At 34.9% G+C, this 26,742-nt stretch overlaps 1 protein-coding gene and 1 long non-coding RNA gene across 11 annotated transcripts in view; one reads left to right on the top strand and one right to left on the bottom strand.

Annotated features, from left to right (window-relative positions):
- Window positions 1–490: 490 nt before the first annotated feature.
- LOC122819062 (uncharacterized) lies at window positions 491–7,395 on the bottom strand. The gene is made up of 2 exons (XR_006368513.2): window positions 7,211–7,395; window positions 491–908 (listed from the first exon to the last, which is right to left on the bottom strand). It is a non-coding gene; the product is annotated as an uncharacterized LOC122819062 (long non-coding RNA).
- LOC108030804 (B-cell receptor CD22) overlaps window positions 7,390–26,742 on the top strand; it is an 87,725-nt gene continuing 68,372 nt past the window's right edge. For 3 of the 10 annotated variants that reach the window (XM_044095392.2, XM_050886590.1, XM_050886589.1), the window contains exons 1-4: window positions 7,397–7,703; window positions 11,007–11,350; window positions 20,153–20,324; window positions 20,375–20,523. In XM_044095392.2, the coding sequence (XP_043951327.1) occupies window positions 11,224–11,350; window positions 20,153–20,324; window positions 20,375–20,523 (448 nt within the window). In that variant the 5' untranslated portion in view covers window positions 7,397–7,703; window positions 11,007–11,223. Of the gene's footprint in view, window positions 7,704–11,006; window positions 11,351–20,152; window positions 20,325–20,374; window positions 20,524–26,742 lie in introns of all 10 variants that reach the window. The other 7 variants (XM_050886586.1, XM_050886585.1, XR_007763785.1 and 4 more) reach the window with 5 other exon arrangements.

Raw genomic sequence — 26,742 nt, 5'->3', positions numbered from 1 at the left:
AATTCAAAAATAATTAAAGAATGTTATTTCCAAGCGTAGGAGGTTATATGTTAAAAAACACCAAATATATATTTTTCTTTTAATTTTTTCCTCGATAGTTCCTATTGGAGCTATAAGATAAAGTTTTCCGATCCGGCTGGATCGTAGAAACGTTTTAACTTGTTTCATGAGGGTCCAGTGTTGTCTAATGTGATAATTTCCAAGTTCAAATTTAAATGGGCTTAAAAAAGTTGTATACCACAAATAAAACAGGTATTTCAGAATAAAACCAGAATTGTAATAGCTACTTTTGTTACAGCATACCATATAAAGCCAATAAGAAGCGACTTAAGTCTCATTGGGTAAATCCGTATTTTGACGATCGTCTAAATTATGATTTTTAACATATGTTAGATTTGCTAAAACCAAAAAATCACAGTAAGAAAACAAAAGATCTTTATCTTTCGTATGAGTATGAACCTTAACCCAATCAAAAATTAAGACCAGAAAGCAATTTACACAAATTGTATTATTTTTTAAAATATATCCAATACGCATAGTTATTGTTTATTTAATTTGGGTTTGGAGACATAGTTTTCAACCTTCGCAATTTTCTTTGGGGCCGTTTCGCACTTTTAACGGATGCTTTTGTTTTAGTATGTTCAGTGAACACCGTTGTTGGCTCCTCGGTGGTCGTATTGAGCACATTATTTAGCAAGTTGTCGTAAGCTAATCCCTGGAAATTCATTTGAGGGATCTCGGCATAACGGCGGCTGCGAATTAGACCAACAGCGGGCGTCAAGCTTATTAAGTCCCCATGCTTAGGCACTTGAATATTAAATTCAAGTTGCGCGTATACTCCTGTAATACAGATGAAAGCACAGATGCCCCAAGATTTCATATTGTTGGTGGTTGCTGCTGAAAGTATACTAGATTGTAAAGTCGGTTGAATAGTGCTTATATAATTGTTAGTGATTAATGGGTGGCAGATATTATTTTATGATGTTGGAATAGCTGTATGAGTTTGAAAACAGTTGTTCCGCTTGCTTTTACAGTTGCCGCAATTTTTGCTTATCTCATTAAGTGCGCTACGTATAAAAGGGGGAAATTAAGCAACTTTAACCAGTTCAGTTCTGTTAAACTACCGTTGGGCGTCGCCTAGTAATCATGCGTCCGATTTTAGTCTTGGCTTGCATTTCTTTTATTTCTTTCGTATTAGTACTAGGCAGTCCTGAGGAATTTCAAGCCCAACCTATCTCTTATAACGTGGCATCTTTGAGGTCAAAGCCAAAAATGCCTCCGGGCACAAAGCCAAAGATCACAACAACAGTGTCTCCCTCAGAACTGTTCTTTAAGGCCGTAACAACGACTATTTCAACATCACCTGCAAAACCCAGCCAAGTTAAACACAACGATAGGGGTAAATCCGCGCCAAAAAAGAACAATAAAAAGAGAGGTCATGGCAATGCTACTCGCAAGAAGACTTTTTCTCCAAAAAGCTCTACTGACAACGGATTTCAAGGAAGTACTTCTTTAAGCCTGATGCCTAATCAAACTGACCTGATAGCACCTAGCAGCACGCAATTTAATGGAACGATCTTATTGGGATTAAAGAGTTACCCTTCGACATATGTCAGTGAAGGGAACCAAATGGCCGCCAACTCGACTGCTGAGATCCCTAGTGCTTATCCCTAATAAAGCAAAAACAATGCTCATAATATGGACGATTAACGCTCTGTATTTACCATATAAGTAAAAATGTAATAAGTATCTGAATGTTACTGCAATATATGAAAGATCTACTCCATAGACCTAAACCTTCCGACCTTATTTTCTTTTATTGCTTGTAGTGTACTGTTACTCGTAGAGTATTGTATCCGGAGAAAAGTAATAAGGGGGAAGAAGTGTTTCGGACCTTATAATGGAAGGTAAATATTTTATATTTAGCGAGGGAATATTTGTATGTTGTTGTTGTTTTCAACATTTTAACTAAAAAACGCAATCCGAAAATAGTAATTACCAGTGTGTTTCAGCTGTTAGAGGCATTAGGACTAAGACATTTGTAAGAAACGTTACGAGCTGGATTCCTTGCTGCGACAGTTCTTTTAGGTTTTGATACCCTTGCAGAGGGTATTATCATTTTCAGTGAAGGAGATGTTTCCGACCCCATTAAGTATATATATTTTTGATCAGCATCACTAGACGAGTCGATCTAGCCTTGCCCGTCTGTCCGTCCGTCTGTTTATCCGTTTCTACGCAAACTAGTTTCTCAGTTTTAAAGTCTTATTTCTTTTGCATGTAGTATGTAAGCCCGAACCAGCCCGATCGAACAACTATATCTTATATATATATAACATATAACCTCCTACGCTTAGAAGTAACACTTATTAATCAGTTTTGAATTTCTAATTTAATTTCATGACGACTATGACATGTAGCTATCATAGAAACGATCGGAAATTTCAGGGAAATATAATATGAAACAAATTACAGCGTAGGTGTTTTTTTAACATATTATTTTATATTATTGGGAATATAATTTTTTGTGTTTTTTAGAATTTCGAATTAAATCTAATAAAAATAAGACGACTCTAAAATATAACAGCCAAAGAAACGATCAGAGAAATAATTTATTATTTACAAAACAAAAAAAGGTTAATTTCAGTAAGCCGAAGTTTGTATACCCTTGCAGGTATAAGAAATAATTAATGTTAGTAAAACCATGTTAAATTTTTAAGGATTGTTGCTAACTGAATCAATCAAATTTTATTTTTCGTATATAAAACAAATTACCTTAACTTAATTGTAACAAGAAGATCGTTCCCGTTGGAACATCGTAGGTGAAGAGCTTTCCGATGTTTACAAAACTTAAAACTAATTACAATATCAATTAAATATCAAGATATCGTCCCATTTCAATTTACTTTCGCTTGCCATAAACTACAAATATTAAATATTAAATATTATTATATAATTATATTATTATTATTATTATATTATTTTAGTTACAACTTAAAAAATTTTTTTTCGCTTAAGTCCTGATACACGTGTATACTTATTTAACAAATAGTACACGTTAAAAAAATCCCAGGTTGTCTGTTTAAAACTGCGTAGACTGATCGCTAGCATTTAAACTAAACTTGCAAAAGGTATTAACGCAGACAGAAAGACGGACATGGCTAAATGGATTTCTTTATAAGTTCGAAAAGGTCTCCTTTACTTCTTGCCAAAATTATAATACCCTTTTTAAGGGAATAAATACATATTTTTAGTTTTTGTTATACAAGCCTGTTCAAGCAAAGTTTTTAAAGTGATTGAATTGAGTGAAGATTGAAAGAAATTGGATTGGGCACACATTACATTCTGAGTTAATAGATTTAAATTTAAGTAAATTTAATAAAAAAACAAGAAAGGAAGTTATCTTCGGCAAGCCGAAGTTTGTATACCCTTGCAGCTATATGAAATAATCAACCTTATTAACACCATGTAAAATTTGTAAGTATTGTTGCTGAAATTCAGAACTAATGAAAAATTGTTATTTCCAAGAGTAGGAGGTTATATGTCGAAAAACACTTAATCTGTTGTTGTTTCATATTACTTTCCAACAAATTTTCCGATCGTTACTATGGCAGCTATATGATATAGTCGTCCGATTTTGATAAAATTTAATTCGAAATTCAAAAGCAATTAAAAAATGTTATTTCTAGCTTAGAAGGTTATATGTTAAAAAAAATACCGGAGAAATAATTTTTTTCCCCGGTAGTTCCTATGGGAGCTATAAGACATATTTGTCTGATCCGGCTGGTTCCGCCTTTTATACTACCTGCAATAGAAAGAAAACTTTTGGGAAAGTTTCAGGCCGATAGCTTTAAAACTGAGGGACTAGTTTGCGTTGAAACGGACAGACAGACGGTCGGACAAAAGGACAGACGGACAGAATGACATGACCCTATAAAGTATATATATTCTGGATCAGGATTACTTGCCGAGCCGATCTAGCTATGTCCGTCTATCCGTCTGTCCGTATGAACGCTGAGCTCTCGGAAACTATAAAAGCTAGAATCGTCAGAATTGGCATGCAGATTCCTGGGGTTCCTGCGCCGAGCAAGTTTGTTTCAGCGAGGTGCCACTCCCACTTTAAACACAATCGGTGAAAATCTGTAGCGCCTACAGTTTTTATGATAGAACAAAAATTTTAACTGAAATGTATTTGTCTAATTAAAAATGTGCCACCCCACTCTAACGCCCAAACCACCCAAATTGGCCACAATTGTCATGCTAGAACATTTTTGTTTGCTAAAACATATTTGTGTCATTAAAACCTTTCGATTTTTCTAAAAAAAATATTTGCCACGCCCACTTTAACGCCACCAAACTAACTGTCTGCCGCCCACATATACCAAAATATTTGGCAGGTGGCGCTTTAGAATATTTCTTTTCTGCTTATATATCTCCATTTTTATCTTTCTCCCTCAAGCTGAGTAACGGGTATCTGATAGTCGAGGCACTCGACTATAGCGTTCTTCCTTGTTTTAGAATTTAGTCATTACGTTACTTTTAGTTCTGTCGCTTTAAAAATTATTTGTTCGCTTGGGTGTTGGCTTATACAGAGTATTTATGTTGAGGCATGGCGCGTCAGCTGTGCCTTGGAGAAGTTAAAGAAATGCAAACGGTCGGGGTGGCAATGCCGCGTTCGTAAACGATGAGAATGGGGGTTGTTTCTGTTACGGGCAGGTGAGCACGCAATCAACTGACCTTCTTCCTACCAAACGACCCTCGATCAAGAGTTGGAGCTCTTCCACCTGCCAATGCTCGTTGTAGAGTTCTGAATTTAGTATCTTTAGCGTTAGTTCCCCAATTTATTTGATTCTCGCATTCTATTGTATTTGCGAACTATTTATCATTATTTGGGCCTAACTTATTATTGAATGGTCCGATTTAAATATTTAAATATCTATAGTCGATGGCATCGACTATTAGATATCTGTTACCCAGCACGCCTACATCTCCACTTATCGTTTACGTTTGCCACCATTGGTATTTATATAGTACATAGCTTTGCCAGAAAGTATGTGGAAGGTAGAAAATTTCCGACCCCATAAAATATATATACATACTCTTGACCAGGATCACATGCCGAGTCGATCTAGCCATGTCTGTCTGTCCGTTTGTTTCAGCAGGGTGCCACGCCCACTCTATCGCCCTCAATTCACGAAAGATTGTAGCGCCTGCAGCTTCAATGCTAGAAAAAAATTTTAACTGAAATGCATGAATTGGTCTCGTCAATACCTATCGTTGCCGGTCACAGTTTTTATTCTATATGTATACTCGTTACTTGGAGATGCAGATTTCTGGGCCCATTCTAACGCCTACAATGTGCGATTAACGGGTATCTGATAGTCAAGGCCCTCGAATATTGCGTATTTCTTTTTCATTCTGAAATGTATTGGTATTATAAATACCTATAGAATGGCCACAAATGTGCAACACGCTTTAATCTGTCTGCCACCCACATTACCATATAATGAAATAGGGTGTAGATAGCGCTATACAATATCGTTTTTCTGCTTATAAATCTTCTTAAGCCTTGTGCTGTGATTATTATTCTGCTACCAAAAAAAGTTGCAATTTTGAATCTTTGAATCTAAATAGCTTTAAAATGTGTATATCTAGGTGTTACATGATTTTATTTTCATTTTTAAATACATTGTCAAGAAGCTAGTCCATTTTACAGCTATTATCGCAAAACTAACGACCAACCAAAAAAATTCTAAAAAAGAACCGAAGTTAACTTCGGCAAGCTGACGTTTGTATACCCTTGCAGTTATAAGAAATAATCAATGTTAATAACACCATGTAAAATTTGTAAGGATTATTACTAGTTTCAGTGATATTAAAAAAAATATTTCATTATTTCTCCGACCGTTTTTTAGACGAGCGATTGATTTGTATTAAATTTAATTCGAAATTAATAAAAATTTATAAATGATATTTCCAATATTATAAGATAAAATGTCTAAAAACACCGAAGCTATAATTTGTTTCATATTATATTATTATCGTTCCTAACATCGTCGGATTTAAATCAAATTTAAATATAAATTCAGAACCAATTTAAAAATGTTGTTGTATGTTAAAAGCACCAACGATATAACTAAATTTTTTTTTTTTTTCTATGGGATCTGTAAGATTGTTGTTGTCCGGTCAGGCTGGTTCCGACTTATGTATGCGTAGAAACGGACGGGCAAACGGACATGGCTAGATCGACTCATCTTGAGATGCTGATCAAGAATATATATATTTTATGGTGTCGAAAACGTCTCCCTTATTGCGTTGCAATCTTCTTACTGAAATTATAACCTCAGCGAGGGTATAAAAATATATTTATTACTTTTGGGTGTAATTAATAAATATTGTGTTTTTCTAAATCTTTGAAATATAATGCATAAAATAGCTTCAAAACTGGAACACAAGAATATTCATAGGGAAACGCTTCACTGCGCTGTTTGTAATTTGTAATTCTTTTTAGAAAATATGTTTAAAAATTCGTAAATAAAAAAAAGTAATTATTATGCTAATAGGACTTAACACAACTGCTCTGAACTCAGTTAGGTACACAGCAATCTACAAAGATAGCCATACTTAATAATGGCGTAAAAAAGGACATTCTTCATTTGAGCTTAACCTTGACATGGTTAATGAAAATCCGATTATATTGGAAAAAAATTTAATACAAAATTCATTCGTTAAAAAATTACTTTTTTTTTGTTCTTAGTTTTATTTGTATAATTTACTCTTTTTTTGGGGTAGAAATCATACCTAATTTAAGCATTATGAATTTTTAGATCAAAAGCATGGTTTAAATTAAGGAATGCTAGTGTGGTAGTAAAAGGTTCTTGAATTGATATTGTCAGCCCATTTCTGAGTGTAAAGTGTTGGTAAGCAACCTTTTAAGTATTTGCAATACCTTGCGGTATGTGGATCACGTTTATGATTGCACCATCAGGTTTTTAATTTTACTGCTATATATACTAGTCGCACACTCTCCTGTAACCCCTTGTCACTATGTGGAGTAACGTCCACGAAGATGAAACATGTATGTTAAAGGAAGGCAAGCACATTCGAAGTTCAATGTACAGTGTACATATGTGTAGCATTTTAACAATATTTTTGCTACTAGTCGGGAAAGAGTCGTGGGAAATCGCAACCTCAGATTCCGAGTCTAACTCACAGCAACAGCCGCTGAAAGTCCGCCAGAACCGGCTGACGTGTGCTGACGCATATGTCCCAAACACTTGTCCGAAACACCAGCAGCTGCAAAGCAGCCGAACGCCGACGCCACTTTAGGGGTTGTTTTCCCAGTCTCGCCGTTTGGCTCTTTAGCGTTAGCTGCCTGCCTTTAAGTTTCTTTTAGTTTCAGTTTGAACGTCGAACGCCGAGAACGTCGAGGTACCGCTCTTGCTGTCGGTTTGCTGAACGAATCGGACTGAAGCCATTGAAACGCGTGTGAACAGAGGAATAACGAAATATTTATAACCTGAGCATTACATTAGTAGAAAAAAGTGAGAAAACCGACCAAAAGGCAATGTGAGAGTAAAAATTAAGGCTAGAGAGGAAATCGCTGTCTTGATTAAAGTAAAATTGACATAATTACTACTTTTGAGAAAATGAGAAGGAAAATAAAATATAAATAGAGAAAATGTTTGTTCTTAGCTAAAAAGATGGTAAGCAGTCGAATCCACTGCCACGATAATCTATGGTCAATAATAAAATATTATAAGATTCGCTAAAATGAGTTTTGCAACAGTGTTAAGTAATAATTATATCTTTAAAGCCATATGAGTTGTTGCTGCAACAAGTAATTCGTCAACCATAAGTGATAGGGAATTAAAAAAAAAAGTTGTCCAAGGCATAATATTGAACAAATGTGCATACTTTTGAAATGAGCAAAAGTTTAAAATAGCGAATCTTTTTATACCTATGCGTGTATACATAGAGCGGAACATATGTACATTTATAATTATATGTACATATATCGCGAGTGTGCGACGATATATATAACTACATCAGTGCCGGCAATGCAGAGGTCGGGCTAAGGAAATTATATCATTGTCCGAATCCGTTTTTAGGAATAGTTTTCATTTGAATTTGTCTTATTTATTTATTTTGTCTTAGTAAAAGAAACATTTATATATGTATGCATAAGTGTATGTAAAGGTACTTTAGGTATGGCCTGTTGATATCCATCTATATATATAGGTAAGAATTGGAAAAGTGATCAGATCAAACATTATCCACTCTACTTTTAGAGTACAGGGCTATTCTAGATTCGTCAGAAAGTAGGTAACATGAAGAAGAAAGCTATTTGTATATGTTCTTGATCAGCATCAACAGCCGAATCGGTCTAGCCAAGTCCGTTTGTTTGTCCGTCCGTATCTCTTTGACATGCCACGCTCAATCTTACAGTTTAAAACGCCCACTCTATCTCAAACAGCCCAAAAGCTGCGTTTATAGTTTTTATGCTAGATGACAATTTTAAGGAAAATGTGTAGGTCTCCCTCAGTACCTATTGATTAGCCCAAAAAAGTTTGCCTTGCCTACTTTAACGCCGACAATCTGCGAAAAACTGTGACGACTTAAAAAAGTTTCCCACGACCACAACGCTTATATCTCCTTCTCCCTTTTAAGTAACGGGAATCCGCCTCCCTGAGTAATGGGTATTAAAAAGTCGAGGTACTCGAATAAAGCGTTCTTCCTTGTTTTCAGGAAGTTTGTCGGAAACGATAAAAGGATGGGAAATATTAAAGGAAATATTAATCGTTTTGAAGCGTATAAGATAAATAAATGTTCGTTTTTATGAGCTTAGCTAAGAAAAATAATAATTCAAAAATATGAATTTCATAAATTTCTAGCTTAAAAAAAAGAGAGAACGCTATGGTCGAGTGTCTTAACAATCACATACCCGTTTCTCAGCTTTAAAATTCGCACATATCGCATTAAGCAAATGTAATTTTTCTCAATATTTAAAAAAATCTGAAACAAAAATTTTACAATTGTGATAAAGATAAGGAATTGCAAGCCGCTGTTTCTATACCCTTGCATGTCGCTTCCGTGGGTGCATTGCAGTTAACGTAAAACTAATTACAAGAAAGGAAGTTAGCTTCGGCAAGCCGAAGTTTGTATACCCTCTCAGTTATAAGAAATAATCAACTTTAGTTACACCATGTGAAATTTTTAAGGATTCTTTCTGACTTCAGTAATATTAAAAAAATTATTCCATTCTGGTTTTTATTAAATTGAATTCGAAATTCTTAAGAATATAAAAGATTATATTCTCAATATTATAAGATAATATGTCAAAAAGCTCTAAAGTTATAATTTGCTTCATATTATTTTCCCACCAAATTTCCGATTGTTCCTACGAAAGCTGTATGATATAGTCGTCCGATTTTGATCAAATTTAATTCGAAATTCAGAACTAATTGAAAAATGTTATTTCCAAGCGTAGTAGGTTATATGTTAAAAAAAACACCAAAAATATAATTTCTTTCATGTTTTCCGACTAATTTTCCGATTGTTCTTATGGCAGCTATATGACATAGTCGTTAGATTTTTATAATTTCTTTCATGTTTTCCGACAAATTTTCCAATTGTTCTTATGGCAGCTATATGACATAGTCGTTAGATTTTTATAAAATTTAATTCAAAATTCAAAAACAATTAAAAAATGTTATTTCTAAGCGTAGGAGGTTACATGTTAAAAAACAGATATAAAATTTTTTTTATTTAAAAAAATTTTTTTTTATAGTTCCTATGGGGGCTAGAAGATATAGTTGGCCGTCTGGTACCGACTTATATACTACCTACAATAGAAAGAAGACTTTTGGGAAAGTTTTAGCCCGATAGCTTAAAAATTGAGAGACTAGTTTGCTTAAAAACGGACGGACAGACGGACATGGCTGGATCGACTCGTCTAGTGACGCTGATCAAGAATATATATACTTTATGGGGTCGGAAACGTCTCCTTAACTGCTTTGCAAACTTCTGACTGAAATCATTATACCCTCTGCAAAGGTATAAAAATATTAAGATAATGTTCCATTTCAATTTACTACCGAATACGTGTTCGAAAACGAAATACAACTGTCTTTTTATTATTTTGGTATTAATTGTGCGATCGTTCCCCTGGCAGCTTTGTTAAAAATTCGTTTGATTAAAAGAAATGGGAGACTCTGAAGGAAACGTTTACGACCCCATAAAGTATATATACTCGTATTCTTGATCACTAGCCGAGTCGATCTAGCCATGTCCATCTGCCTGTCTGTCCGCATCAACGCTAAGATCTCGGAAACTATAAGAGCTGGAAAAATCAGACTTGGCATGCAGATTCCTGAGCTTCAAACGCAGCGCAAGGCAAGGATGCTTACAATCCGCGAAAATCTGTAGCGCCTCCAGTTTTTATGATAGAAACAACATTTTAACTGAAATATAGTTGTCTCATTAATACCTATCGACTAACCTAACGCCCACAAACCGCGCAAAATTGTGGCACAGTCATGCTTAAACATTTTTTTTTTGGAAAAATGTATTTGTATATATATAATGAAATACCCTGTAGGCGGGGCTTTACAATAGCGTTTTCCTGCTTATATATCTTTATTTCCCTTAGGCTTCCTTAAGCTGAGTAACGGGTATCTCATAGTCGAGGCCCCCGACTATAACGTTCTTCTTTGTTTTTAATATTTCTTTTATTATTTCTATGGAAGCTATAGGATATAGTTGTTAGATCCGGTTCGTTCCAACTTACATATTACCAATAAAAGCAAGGTTGAAGGTTTCATCTTAATAGTATTAAATAATAACATACTTTATGGGTTCGGAAACGTCTCCTTTACTGCATTGCAAACTTCTGACTGAGCTTACTATATAATGTAATGGAATTATTTTTATTAAGCAATTAAGGTAGATTTTGAAACCATTGCTTAAATTATCATAAAAATAATGTTGTTTTCATCCATTTCTTATAGAATAACGAATAATGTCTATGGCTTACAAAACTGCAGAAGTACAATGAAGTGTGGACTCAAATGAATGAACATCAATATTGAATAGATAAAAAAAAAATAAATAAAAATAAATAAGATAAATTCAAGATTTACAGCTGAAACTTTGAATGTGCTAAATTCAGAAGAAGTTCACAGCGTCAAAAATAAGCTCTTAAAAACATCCGACCAGTTGACGAAAATGGTGGAAAAACGTTCAAGAAAAGGTTTTCCAAAGATGGTGCGAGTGTTATTGAGTGCTTCCATATCCTCATGGCTAGCGCTCTGGATATGTTTTGGCCTAGTTGGACGCTCCAGTGCCCAAGTTGGTAAGTCTTGACTATTATAACTCAGGGAATCAAGCAATACAGCATTACGGTTCTGATTCCAGTACCAGCCCTGCACCGAATTTACTTTTCCGGTGGTCGTTTCATATACCAGAATCATCTAGCTCTATCTGATTTATCATTAGCTACCATATTAACGATCAGGTCAACTTGGCTGTTGAGTTCCTAAGATTGCACACCATGCCAGGGCGCACCCTAGTGTATGGTCCGATTTAAAACATTTTTGGCAATTAAATGGATATAAATAACCAGATCTATCCTGCCATTTATCCTGATCACGTATATGTTGTAATAATAATAATAGGAAAAAAAAGACGTCAAGTTCAAAATAATAAGTGCCAACAATGAGGTTCGGCACTGCATACAAAATGTTTTCCTTTTTGTTGGTCTTCTCTACATTCATGGGAAACCTTTGCGGAATGTTTACTGTATCAACTTCCAGGCAACATTTTCCCACCTTTGTGTGCTAGTTTGTCTTAGAATACCATGGTTGGTTGCATGAGAAAGAGAAATTTACGAGGCCCTAATAGTATTGTGTGTGGTGGGGAGGTAACTGAGTGCTTATCCCACGCAATTCGCATTAGTCGGAGGGTTTTTAACTGTTATAGAGGCAAACATTTTACCAACAATGAGTCGGATCGGAAAACTATGTTCTCTAGCTTCAAACTATGTAAGTATGATTTATATTCTTGAACAACATCCGAGTCGATCTTCTATGTTCGTCTGTCTTCGGCCTTTACGAGGATCTAGAAAATTATAAGAGCTAGGGAGTTGGGATTTCCACTCCGGTGCCCACACACCGCTCAATAATGCGGAAATGTATTAGGCTCGTTAATGTATAGGGTTTAAGCTGAAGAAGAGGTGGCCTCTCCCACAAATGCTAATAACACCTTATTCTCTGCCTCTCACTTACCAATATGCATAATGTTAGAAAAACATCTTAGATATCCAAACTTTTTTCCTATTGACAATTTGTTGTTATTAGTCCGTAAACTATTCGTGAAAGAAAAAAAATTTGTACGCTTAATTTTTTTTTAAATTGTAAGATGTTCTGTTAAGTTGATATCAAAGTAGCAGTACAACTCCTTAAGCTTAAACTTTTTCAAAGTGTTTTAATTGGTATTTTGCCGTTATTTATCCGTACTAGCAACTTAGCAGAACATCTTACTACTTTTAAAATTAAGCAACAAAATTGTTTTCTTGTACGAATAATTACATATAAATAACGGCAAATTGTCAATTCGAAAAAAGTTTATACATATATTAAAAGTTGTTTTGCTAACCTAATGCATTTTACTTACCATATAGCTCGCTGTTTTACAAAACGAACACAAGCCGGTCACATTTTAAATTTGCCTGAAACTGTTTAACGTATACTATTCAGTAAATAAGTGTAGGGTATTTGAACGTAAAGAAAATTGCAAAGTGTTGCAGGTAGAATGACGCGTTTCTTACTCCATAAGGTATATATATTCTTGATCTGTGATCCTGACCGGCCGAGTTGATCCTGCCATGTCCCACGCCCATTCTGTCATACAGAAACAGTTTAAGTGCTATAAACAAAACTTGAGCCGAAATGTATTCTTCTCGTCAATACCTGTCTACTGACCTAGTGCCACGCCCACTCTAACGATCACAAAGCGCAGTTTTTTGCTTAAAAAAGGAATGTAATGTATTTGACTCGCAAATACCCATCCTTTGCCCAAAAAGAGTTTGGCACGGTCTCTATAACGCCCACAACAAACAAAACCTTTAAATCTGTCTGCCGCCCACATTACTATATATTGAAATAGCTGTTAGGAGGCATTTTAAAATTTCCCTTTTACTCCCTGTACCTAAGAAACGGATATCTGATAGTCGACACACGCGACTACAGCGTTCTTTTATAGTTTTATACCATTGCAGAGCGTATAATGATTACAGTCAGAAGTTTACAGTGAAGGAGACGTTTCGACCCCATGAAGTATATATCACCGTAAACAGTAGTCCACGTAGTGACGAAGCGCACTAATTGTGCTAAGGCGACTACAATAAATACACAAATAAATGAAAATCTACAGTAATCGTCCGATTGTTACAAGTTAAACAATATTCAAATGATATTGCAAAAACTTAAAAAGAAGAGCATACCAAGACTTAAAGAAAATCATTTGGTTTGGGAAAAGGAGCGGTGAAAGTATAAAGCTAAACATTTAGAAAATTTAATCTGTGGGGGCCGTTGGGGATAAATGCCGCCCCCTACCCTGTTGTATTCTCACTTAAAATACGCGTCGAATAACATCTCAACTGTTAAAATCGGATGCCCCGTTCAAAAGTAATACGCAAAACCGGATTTTGGGGGACTTCTCAAAATTTTTATTTTATTTTGTTTGTCAGTTTGCCAGTGGGTCAACTTGTCAGTTTGTCCCAAAACTTTATTTTAGAGCCCTTAAAATTTTAGACAATGTTTAAAAGCTCTATATAAGAAACATTAGTTTTACCATCTACCCGTAAGTTGTGAAGTACTGAAGCTAGTCGTTGGAAACGTACTTCAAAGAACTATGTATTCCCTTAATACCACCGTTTAAAAAATATGGGACAACGTTTTTTTATTTAGATTTTTTTGTATGTTTTTTTTGATTTTTTAATATTGAGATTCCTCAAATTTCAAATATTGAGATTCCTCAATTTTTTGGCATACGACACATTCTTTAAAAGTTATGTATTACCAGAAATGGCCACATTTTCCAGTTCAGAGCTAGCTAGTTTGGCGAGAAAACTCGCCCAATTTTTTACACAAGTAACTTCTGAAGTTATAAATCTTTTTGTTATTAGAAATGTCTTTTGGAATGTGTACGACTTACTAGTTTAGAAAACTTCCTGGGCTTTGGATATTTTTAAATTTCTACTTAAATTTAAAGTATAACTTTGATGTTTCATAACTTATAACCTTCTGAATTTCGAATTAAATTTTTTGAAAATCGGACGACTATACCACATAGCTATCATAGGAACGATCGGAAAATTGGTGGGAAAATATTATGAAACAAATGATAGCTTCGGTGTTTTTTGACATATCTTATTAAAAATATAATTTTTTATATTTTTAAGAATTTCGAATTAAACTTAACAAAAATCGAACAATTCTGAAATATTGCTGTCAAAGAAACGGACAGAGAAATATTGAAATAATCATCTGTAAAAACTTTCCAAAAATGGTCAACAAGTAAGCTATGTAGACAGAGCGAGCAACTTGTGGTTTACAATAAATTCCACTCTATCCTAAAGTAATCACGTAAATTGTACGATTGGGAAAATGTATGGCATACTTAGACAACTTACCGACACGAAAACCTGTTGACCAATAAATTTAAAAATGCTTATTGCGAAAACTAAGCTTGCTATTCTATGGAGTCAAAGTCTCGAAATTGTGATGCTCCTAGCCATCACAATGTAGCGAAATTCCACACACATCTTCAAAACAGTATATTATTTAAAACGAAACTTAGTCCTTAAAAATTCAATGTTTCATATGTCAAATGTCTTATCTTTAATGTCTTATATTAGAACCATAGTAAAGAAGTGTACTAATTTATAAGTATTATTTTACTTGTAGCGTTGAGAAAAGTTAACACTAAAATAAATAAAATAAAAAACAAGAAAGGAAGTTAACTTCGGCAAGACGACGTTTGTATACCCTTGAAGTTATAGGAAATAATCAACTGTTTCCCGATCGTTCCTATAACAGCTATATGATATAGTCGTCCGATTTTGATAAAATTGAATTTAAAACTCAGAACTAATTAAAAATGTTATTTCCAAGCTTAGAAGGTTATATGCTAAAAACACACAAAAACATATAATTTTATCATATTTTCCGACTAATTTTCCGATCGTTTCTATGGCAGCTATATGATATAGTCGTCCGATTTTGATAAAATTTTATTCGAAATTCAAAACCAATTAAAAAATGTTATTTCAAAGCGCTAGAAGTTTGCAAAGCAATAAAGGAGACGTTTCCGAACTCATAAAGCAAACTAGTCTCTCAGATGTAATTTTTTTTTAATTTTATCCCAAACTTGAAAACTTCTGACTGAAATCATTATACCCTATGCAGGGGTATAAAAATCGGACTACTCTAACAAATAAATGTGGAAAAAAATGATCTGAGAACAAGATAGGAAGTTAACTTCGCAAGCCGAAGTTTATATATCCTTGCAGTTATAAAAAATAATCAATAATTTTATTAAATTGAATTCGAATTTCTTAAAAATATAAAAATTTATATTCCCAATATTATAAGATAATATGTCAAAAAGCCTCAAAGCTATAATTTGTTTCACTTTATTTCCCATTATTTATCCGATCGTTCCTATGACAGCTATATGATATAGTCGTACGATTTTGATAAAATTTAATTCGAAATTCAGAACTAATTTAAAAATGTTACATCCAAGCTTAGGGTATATGTTAAAAATACACCGAAGGTACAATTTTTTTTAAATTTTTTCCCCGATGGTTCCTATGGGAGCTATAAGATATAGTTGTCCGATCCGGCTGGCTCCGACTTATATACTACCTGCAATAGAAAGAAGATTTTTGGAAAAGTTTCGGCCCGATAGCTTTGAAACTGAGAGACTAGCTTGCGTAGAAACTGACGGACGGACAGACGGACGGACAGACGGACATGGCTAGATCGACTCGTCTTGTTACGATGATCAAGAATATATATACTTAATGGGGTCGGAAACGTCTCCTTCACTGCGTTGGAAACTTCTGACTGAAATCATTATACCCTCTGCAAGGGTATAAAAGAATGAAATAATTTTTTTGTATATCACTGAAGTCAGCAACAATCCTTAAAAATTTCACATGGTGTTACTAAAGTTGATTATTTTATATAACTGCAAGGGTATACAAATTCGGCTTGCCGAAATTTACTTTCTTTCTTGGCGTTCAGAGATTAATTGCATTTCGACAGCTGGAGGAAAAGATACTCATACAGAGGATATTTTAGTAGCTTGAATTTGGTAGGCGTTAACTAAAAATTATTTTCTCCTTCAAGTTGCATTACAGCATCAAAGCTGTGGGCGCCACAGTTTAAGGGGGTAAATGAAAGTGTAAATAATAAGTGTGAATGATTGCTTTAAAAAATACATTTGTATTAAGAGGCTAGGCGGATTTTGTCAACCATTTTAAATGTTTCAATCACATATTTATTCCAAATTTGGTAGTAAGAGCGTAAATGAACGTTGTATTTATAAGTATATGTGTTCGAACAATGCATTCAACCAAAGATTTCTCGAATAATAAATCGGAAGATCACTTATTCAATGATGTGACTCAGACCTTGAACCTAATCTACGGTCAAAGATCTGCCAGTGATTTTCGAACTATTTTCTCGGAGGATACGGGATCACTTGGGGAAGGCAGAACTCACATAAAATCCTCGGGCTCTAAAAAACACGTTGATCACATCTTCTCCGGTCGTTACGTTACCAAAGTGTCTTTATCTACTTCCTTTATGGTCAGAAAACGATTTATTAGGCTGAAATTGTCGAAAGCGCCCAATTCTAGGTCCATTGCCAGGAATGTTCTTCGAAAATTGAGCGGCCATCAAGATCTCAACAACATTCTCCTATTTATTACTCCTATGTCCACGTCTGAATATCGCAATCGCTATACGCTACACTTATACTGCCTAGATAACCAACACCACCTAGGAGCGACTACCGTGACCTCCGAAGAGCTGGAGCTTATCGAAAGCTATCACAGGACGGATAACTACTCGATTGTATACTGTACAAGCTATATCAAGTTGGCGGACGCCGTCAGAAATAGGTCCTTTAAAACAAAAATTTTTGAGACAGTTCGGAAACATTCTCATACTGCAAATCAGACCTTCTACCAGGATAATACCGTCAGCTTTTTTTACCGGTGCGTCAGTCCTAATCAAAAGCTAATTGGCGTGCCATGTCTTAAGCAGTCCATGATACCAGTACACATGCACCGGCAATTTCAAAGCATCGATAAATGTTTAAAAACAAAGCATCTATACGATCTGAGGATAATGCCTTTTAAAAGAAGATCCGAACCAAAGAACCAGGCCAAAACAACCAAAAGTGCTTGTTATAGGTATAGTCGTCGCGAAGTGCCAGGCATCCTTAAAGCCAATACCAAGTCGTTTGAAAAAGCGCACCTTTTGTGTAAAAGACTTCCCTTTGAACACCCTCGTATGAGGTGGAGTCGAGTTCCTTTAGATCGCAGCGATGAAATGCCTCTACCAAATTCAGTGCATTCGGAAGTCGTCAAGAATGACTCTCTGAGTCAGGTTTTTAAAAGGGGCCGAAGTGGAGTTCATATATTCAGAGAGCCAAATGAACTTCGGGAATCGGTAGGACAAATTCCACTGCCGTCTATGATCCCGAGCATTCAGTCGTTGATCCACAAGTCCTCGACTTCCTTTGCTCGTTTGGCAGGTCCTGCTTTGGTGCCGACAAACTACTCACTTGACGCATGCCTGCAGTTGGAGCAGAAGCTGCGCAATCTTAGTGTTAAGCAAGCATTCTCTAAGTTCGGACGACTGGTCGAGCGAATCAACGAGCAAACTTGCCCACGCCACGAGCACTTGATGGCGTTTTTTCAATTGGCTGGAATACTTGACTTCAAGATGTTTGTAAGACGCGAGTACACCTTTTTAGGTTGCATGTCGACTACGGAACCGCGTTATCGGATTGAGTGCTACGTTTTCGACGATCGCAGAGACTATATAACGTCAATAGCCCTACTTTGCCGTCAGTTTCACAAGTTTGTGAAACTCCGTAGCACAGCTACTGGCAACTTCCGGTTCCTAGACACTGCCTTTGAATTGACCCACATGCCTACAATGTTGACCGGTTGGCTGAAATTGGTTCTTAATGCACTTCACGCTCGACCGCTCTACAACGTTTTGGGAGAGCTTTCATATGAATGCGTTCTGCCACCATCAACTCTGTTGGATCTCACCACTGATCTGAAACCGACCAAGAAATGACTTTTTGTAATTTAACTTATAAAGCCAATTTCGATAAGATCTAAAATAATCCTACTCACTATAAAACATTGAGCTTATATATAGTATAATATTTTGTGGAGGTTTTCTCCCAGGCTTACCAATTAGGCAATCGCACTAATATTTTATAATTTTATATTTTATAATTTCCAAAGGTACTTTGCACAAGAGGTGCAACCAGACACTTTCAGTTCTCGGAGTTCAAAGTTCAGTCCTGTCTAAAATATATACTTTTTTCTACCCATTACTCGTAGAGTAAAAGGGTATACTAGATTCGTCAGAAAGTATGTAACAGGTAAAAGGAAGCGTATCCGACCCCAAAAAGTATATATATTTCTTTAGTATATATATTCTTTGTTACAGCGGGGTGTTTTTATGATAGAATAAAAAGGTTAACTGACAAATATTTGTCTCATAACTACCTATCGATTGACTCAACAAAAATGTGCCACGCTCAGTTTGACGCCCACCAACCGCCCAAAATAGTGCTAAAACGTATTTGTCTCATCAAAATCTATCGATTGACCAATAAAATTGTCTTACTAAAACCTTTCGATTGATCTAAAAAATGTTCGCCTTGCCCACTCTAACGCCCCCACACGGGGCGTCAATATAGCATAGTATTCTAAATAAGTGTAACTGAAGACTGTTATCCGAGAAACTATAAATGCTCTAAAATTGGGCTTAGGCAAGCAAATTTCCTTTCTGCGTAGCGCATGTTTATTTCATCCGAGTGCTAACTATACCCTTTACTTATTGAATAAAAAGGTTGATAAGAGCTAGCGTGTTGGTGAAAACAGCTGATTTGATGCATCCCTTCTTTACTCCCTTTAATAGAGTAACTTGACCGTTAGCATAATGTTTATAATCGGGATGTTTGGGCAACCAACAACAAAAGCAGCAGAACAGAAGGAAATGTGAAGTAGTTGAGTTTATTGTTTTTATATTATTCAAATATAACACTCCCCACTACGCTTGCATTATTTAACTTGTTTCTGGGAGAGTACAAGTTTCTATAAAAAGTATGTAACAGGTAGAATGAAGCGCTTCCGACATTTATTTTTGATCAGGATCACCATCCAATACAAAGAGAGGAATATGTAGAGAACAGTCGGTTTGCTGATTGCATATCCCCATGTCCCTCGCACTCAACATAGCTTAGTAACGGGTAACTAAGACTCCAAGACATTGGTCACTAGCGAGTCGATCTAGCCATGTCCGTCTGTCTGAAATATATTGGTATCGTCGGTACCTATCGTTTGAGTCAAAAACTTGTTGCCACGCCCGAAAACCGTCCAAAACTGTGGTGACCACAGGTTTTATGCTAGAATTTTTTTAACCGAAATGTATTGATCTTATCAATACCTATTGATTGACTTACAAAAAGTTTTTTCCGCCCACAAAAGGCCAAAATGTTTAAATCTGTCTGCCGTCCACATTACCATATATTGAAATAGCGGGTAGGTGACGCTTCCCATATCGCGTTGCTGTTCATGTATCTCTACATTCCTTTTGCTCTTTTAAGCTGAGTAACGGGTGTCTGATGGTCAAGGCATTCGACTATTGGGTTCTTCCTTGTTTGTTTTTAAATGCATATATATATATTTATTTATTTTATTTTAAGAAATTAAAGCTAGCATATAATACTAAAATTAGTACTCAAAAAAAGAACGGCCGCTGGAAGCTAAAGTACTTCTGCCCATATATATTTAAATTCTAATATATATTTAATACAAATATTGTTTTTTTTTCAGATACCACCATCAGCAGACAAGAAAGTCTTTCAGTTGAGTTGCCATGTCCCGTTAATGTAGATAAGTGCGGAAAACTCCATTCATTAAATTGGTTCAAAGGCGATGATCGCATTGCAGCAATGCTCCTTGGAGAAAGTAATGTGACCAGTGTTGATAAAGAATTTGACAAAAGGTAGGAGGTTAAAATCAAATCAACTTAATTTAAAATGTTTATTTATATAGGGTGACTGTTAAGCAAAACCCATACAGTCTAGTTATAAGAGACTTAAAAATAGCTGATGAAGATATTTATCTATGTGATACTACATTTTTTATACCGGAAGAAACGTGTGATAACTTCAATGGATATCGAATCGCATTGAGAGTATTAGGTAAGCTTACCAACTTTTTATTGTAATACATTTTGTACATTTCCAAATCATTATTATAGAATTTGTTTTAATTTGCAACCTTTCTTCAGTATTAACCCAAACTAAACAAAAAATTAAATAAAAACCTACGTAATACTATATTAATTTTATGGCGCACCAGGAGGGTGTGCGAAGGCGACTTCTATATATACACGAAGAAATGAAAATGTACGTCCATAGTTTCGACATATACAACAATCGAAAGGTATTGCAAACAAGAAAGGAAGTTAACTTCGGCAAGCCAAAGTTTGTATACCCTTGCAGTTATAAAAAATAATCAATAATTTTATTAAATTGAATTCGAAATTGTTAAAAATATAAAAATTTATATTCCCAATATTATAAGATAATATGTCAAAAAGCCCCAAAGAGTAGCTATTAAAAGCGGTTGCGGAGGTTTTTTAGGCGGTTTTAAATGTGTTTTGTATGAGTTGTTTTTAATTGCAAGCGTATACTCATCCCAGAATCAGTGTGTTTGGTATTCCACGGAACCCTCCCTTTTTATTGCATTTCAAATATTGTGACCCCTCGTTATCTTCTGAGAATGAGCAGGAGAAAGTGAACGTGCGTACCCACGAACCCGAATCTCACCCCTACCCTCGAGTCCTTGCTCATGACTGCTTGTGCGCGAAGGTGTGAAATTTTAATTTTGTGAGTTTTTTTCAAAATGTGCAGTTTTTATTTTAGAACAGAGAAAATTATACCATTGGAAAGGGCTTGAAAAATGCTTTCCAATGACACCAAATTTTTTTTTTTTTTTTTTTTTAGTGAGGGGGTATACTATTTACGGTAGCGGAGGTCATCGTCGTTTTTTGCCTTTTTCAGTCGAGTAGTGGGAATATACGGGAGCGGCGGTTTTCGCAGCGGAGGTTTGGTCGCTGCCGAGACTGCCGCTGCGATGACCGCCGCTGCGGTCTTATACTCTAGTTTTTCTTATATGTTATACGATTCCTTTTGAGGAGTGTGTCTAGGAAAAATGAGCTGAAGAATCACTTTAATGTTAAAGTTGTATAAGACTTATAGGATCACTTTTTAGGGCTGAGGATATCGAAATTGTTTTTGTCTACGATAAAGTTAGACGGGTGTGTATAGAAAAGTCAGCTAGTGGAATCACTTTAAGGTTTATGTTTTAAATTTCTTATTGGGAACACTTTTCAGGGTTTATATCTAAAGGCCACCCAATAAAATTTATGTGCAGGATAAGAAGTTTAGTTTTAAGAATTTCTTAAAACGGTGCACTGAAGCGGAAAATTGTACCGAATTTCAAATTCTGCCTCCTCCCGTATATTCCCACTACTCGACTGAAAAAGGCAAAAAACGACGATGACCTCCGCTACCGTAAATAGTATACCCCCTCACTAAAAAAAAAAAAAAAAAAAAATTTGGTGTCATTGGAAAGCATTTTTCAAGCCCTTTCCAATGGTATAATTTTCTCTGTTCTAAAATAAAAACTGCACATTTTGAAAAAAACTCACAAAATTAAAATTTCACACCTTCGCGCACAAGCAGTCATGAGCAAGGACTCGAGGGTAGGGGTGAGATTCGGGTTCGTGGGTACGCACGTTCACTTTCTCCTGCTCATTCTCAGAAGATAACGAGGGGTCACAATATTTGAAATGCAATAAAAAGGGAGGGTTCCGTGGAATACCAAACACACTGATTCTGGGATGAGTATACGCTTGCAATTAAAAACAACTCATACAAAACACATTTAAAACCGCCTAAAAAACCTCCGCAACCGCTTTTAATAGCTACTCTTAGCTTAAGGCTTAGGAAATTCGAATGGCTGCATCGCGACATCTTATGCCAATGCTGGCCCGACTTTAACTGACCATTTATTCATATCTTGCTTACACAGAGATTGCCTTTCCTTAACCTATGTCGAAGTTGCACACCTTCGATATTTACCTACATCCAGACCCCTCCTACACCACGTTCACCCCCGGTAACTTGTTATCAATCCTTGTGTTCGTTTTCCTTCTAATAACCATTCTACTGGGGTATTGGGCTGCTCCTTTTGTTCGAGAACCAATCGGATTGGTTCTAGGAGTACAACATACCTGTATGCACTCCCTGTAGATGTCAACCTGTTAAGTGAACATTCTGGACTATAAAAATGACACCACTCAAATTGCTCAGGATCAGTTCTTCAAATGCCTCAGTACTGTATTCTAAAATAATTAGATCCACATCGGTCCTTGCAATCGCGCCTAACAATTCTAATCGTGCTTTTTACCTTTTAAACGAGTGGGTGAAAATTGTTAACAACATTACAACATATAACAATATATTTTTTGAATACAAATATTAAAACCAAAACCCTAAAAATGGAGTCATTCGTTGCTTGTGATTTGTGCACCAAAAATGTGGAGATGAGTGAGTTTGAAACTCATTATGCTCAGTGCTCAAAGCCTCGGAATGCCTTCGAGGTTTTAATGTGTAAATCAAAAATAAGGTGTGACTTATGCTCTACCTTAGTTCATAATTATGAATTTGACGAGCACTATCAAAATTGTAATGGACCTATAAATGCCTTCAATGTTTTAATGAATGCTGAAAAACGGCAACCCCAAAACAGAAGGCAAAATAATTTGGACGATCATCCCACAACATCATCAAATGCTCTCAAACGGATGAGAATGGATGAGGGTAAGGAAGTACTCAAACAAGGAAAAAAAGCTAAGATTAGCGAAAATACAAATGATTTAAAATTAGAACTTTTATGTCCTACTTGTGGTGATAAATATCTTGCATCAAGGGAACGTCAACATATATTGACCGATAAGCATAAAAATGCATCAGCCAGAGAAGTAAAAAATAATGAAAACATAATTCTTCTTAACTCTCAAACTGTTTTTCCTGTTAAATCATATCGAATCAATAGTACAGTCCAAAACACTATTGATTTAAAAGATTTTTATCAGCTTTGCCAAAAAAATATAATTGAAATTATAAAGCATTGCATGATAGAATATAGAGCCATTAAATTCAACCTAAGAGTTTATGGTACCTATATTAAACAAACAGACGAAGGAGTTACTGTTGAAACAACAAAACATTTTGGGACATCTTATAAATCTGTATACCAAAATGAAAGCATTATCGATGAACTTAATAAGGCAGTAGATAGCTTACTAGCATCGAGCAGTGAGTTTCAAGAAAAAGACTCTGGTTGGGCAATAAAAAATTTCAATTATTTTGAAATTACTATAATAAAGCTAGAAAACATTCCTGCTAGCGGATACATTCAGGCCCCGAAGAATATAAGAGCCCGAAATGCACTTATAAACGTACAGAATACTGACGTATTTTGTTTCAAATGGTGCATACTGGCATTCATAGCTAACAAAACTCATGAGAGTGCTACCTTTATAACAGCAAAGCAAAAAAAGTATTCACGAGAGAAAATGACAAAGCCCACAACTTACCACATTAATATTAATAATGAAATAATTGTATATGACGGAATAAGATTGGATTTTTCAGGAATCGAGTTTCCAATAACGAATAAAGGGATTATCCATTTCGAGAAAAATAATAAAGACTTCAGTATAAATGTTTATGAGATCGACGCTGATGGTGATAAAATTATCGGCCCAACGTTTAGAACCAAATGTATTCAAACCAACCACATCAATATATTGGGAATAAATAACGTAAACCAGGACAGTATGCATTACGCTTACATTACAAGTGTAAAAAGATTATGCTACTCACAGCATTCCAAGGCAAAATCAGGAGGATATTTTTGTGATAACTGTCTACAGTTTTTCACAGTTAACAATACTACCCACAACAAACTTGAATGCGGAAAAGTGGCCTCGTTTTACCCTGAACCAAACACTACAACTTCATTCAAGGGCTTTCATAAAAAATTATCTCCTCCGGTGGTGATATATGCCGATATTGAGGCTGTTCTTGAAAACTATAGAACATGCCTAAATTCGTCTTCAACATCGTCAACAACAAAAGTGCAGAAGCATACTGCATGTGCCGTATCATTTTATATAGCACATAAATATAATCCGGATCTTAATGAATTGTGGACATATGAAGGTATGTAAAAACAATAAATAATTAATTTCTTAGTATTTTAAAAACTAATTCAAATTTTGTATAATTTTATAGGCGCTGACTGCATACAAAAATTCTGCAAATCACTAAAGGAAAAAACTTCGAGCTTGTTTTACATGTACTGGTCGACCCCCAAAAACCCGATTGCTAGCACAATCCATGAACAGGAAGGAAATTGCTGTGCCTGTGAAAAGGAAATAAACGCTGACGATCTGGACAAATATTTTGATCAATTTTCTGGAAAATACATGGGTCCCATTCATAAAAATTGTAAGCCAAAGTACAAATTAAGTGATCCCTTCTTTCCTGTAGTATTTCATAACTTATCTAAATATGACATACATTTATTCATTACTGAATTAGAAGGAGACTTAAGCCCTATACCCTGTAATAAAGAGCTTTATATAGCGCTAACGCAGACAATTAAAATAAATGCATCAAATAGATATAAAATAAGATATATCGATTCGATTAGATTTTTAAATTCTAGTTTAGAAAAACTATCAAGCTACATGGAGGACAAAGATTTTAAAATTCTAAGTACTAAATTTCAGGGAGAAAAATTTAAGCAAATGCGTAGGAAGGGTGTCTTCCCTTACGACTATTTAGATAGTTTTGAAAAATTTGAGGATACCCAGCTTCCTGACATTGATAGTTTTTACAATTCTCTCAGCGAAGAAAATTGTAGTATAGATGATTACAATTTTGCACAAAAGGTTTGGAAAACTTTTAACTGTAATACTATAAGAGATTATATAAAACTTTATTTAGAAAGTGATGTTTTAATTTTGACCGATGTTTTCGAAAATTTTAGAAAAATTTGTCAGAAAATTTATAAGCTTGACCCTATTAACTATGTTACAGCTCCGTCAATATCTTGGGATGCTATGCTCAAGTATACTAATGTAAATTTAGAACTTATTAGTGACGGAGACATGTACAACTTTTTAAAAAGAGCGATAAGGGGTGGGTTAACTCAATGTACCCAAAGAATTTCTATAGCTAATAATAAATATATAACTAACTTCGATTCAAGTAAACCAAATAACTACCTCAGCTATATTGATGCAAATAATTTATATGGTTGGGCAATGAGTCAACCCTTACCGCTTTCAGGATTTAAATTTTTAAGTAATGATCAATTAGAATCTTTCGATTTCAAAAATATTTCTGCTGATGGAAATGTAGGATATATATTAGAAGTGGATTTAGAATATCCTACTGATCGGCATGACTCGCATAACTACTTGCCTTTCTGTCCAGAAAACAAAGTTCCTCCAGGAGGTAAGCAGCAAAAACTTATAGCTGATTTATCGAATAAAAGCGAATACATTATCCACTTAAAACAGCTTCAACTTTGTATACAGCATGGTTTAATTGTAAAAAAAATACATAGGGTTTTGTCTTTTACACAATCATGCTGGTTAAAGCCCTATATTGATTTAAACACTGATCAAAGAAAACTAGCCGAAAATGATTTTGAAAAAAATTTTTTTAAGTTAATGAATAATGCAGTATACGGCAAAACAATGGAAAATGTGGCCAAGCGTAGAAATATAGTATTAGTAAAACATTATAAATCAAGACAAAATTCGCCAGGCTTCAGGCAACGCATAGCTAGACATGACTTCCATAGCGTTGAGATATTTGGGACAGATCTTGCAGCGATTGAATCAACACCATCAAAAATTATGTATGATAAGCCAATATACATAGGAGTTGCTGTTTTAGAATTATCTAAATGGTTAATGTATGAATTTTATTATAATTTTCTATTACTTAAAAGTCCTTCTTCGAAAATAATTTATATGGATACAGATTCATTTATTTTATCTTCAGAGGAAGACTTTTACGAAACTATAAAAGAAAATCCTGAACGATTTGATACCTCAAATTATAAACTAGAAAACCAATTTAATATAGTTAAAGCTAATAATAGGGAACCTGGCAAAATGAAGGATGAACATGCAGGTAGGGTTATGACTTCTTTTGCTGGACTGAAGGCTAAGGCATACTCTTGTTTAGTTGATAAGGAAGGAAACGAAAACGAATGTATAAAAAAAATTAAAGGAGTTAAGAAATCGGTTATTAAAAAACTGAATCATG

This window comes from Drosophila biarmipes, chromosome 3L (assembly GCF_025231255.1).
Source record: "Drosophila biarmipes strain raj3 chromosome 3L, RU_DBia_V1.1, whole genome shotgun sequence".
NCBI lineage: Eukaryota > Metazoa > Arthropoda > Insecta > Diptera > Drosophilidae > Drosophila > Drosophila biarmipes.
The sequence above is the reverse complement of the archived record's forward strand: the minus strand, read 5'-3'. Positions and strand labels throughout refer to the sequence as shown.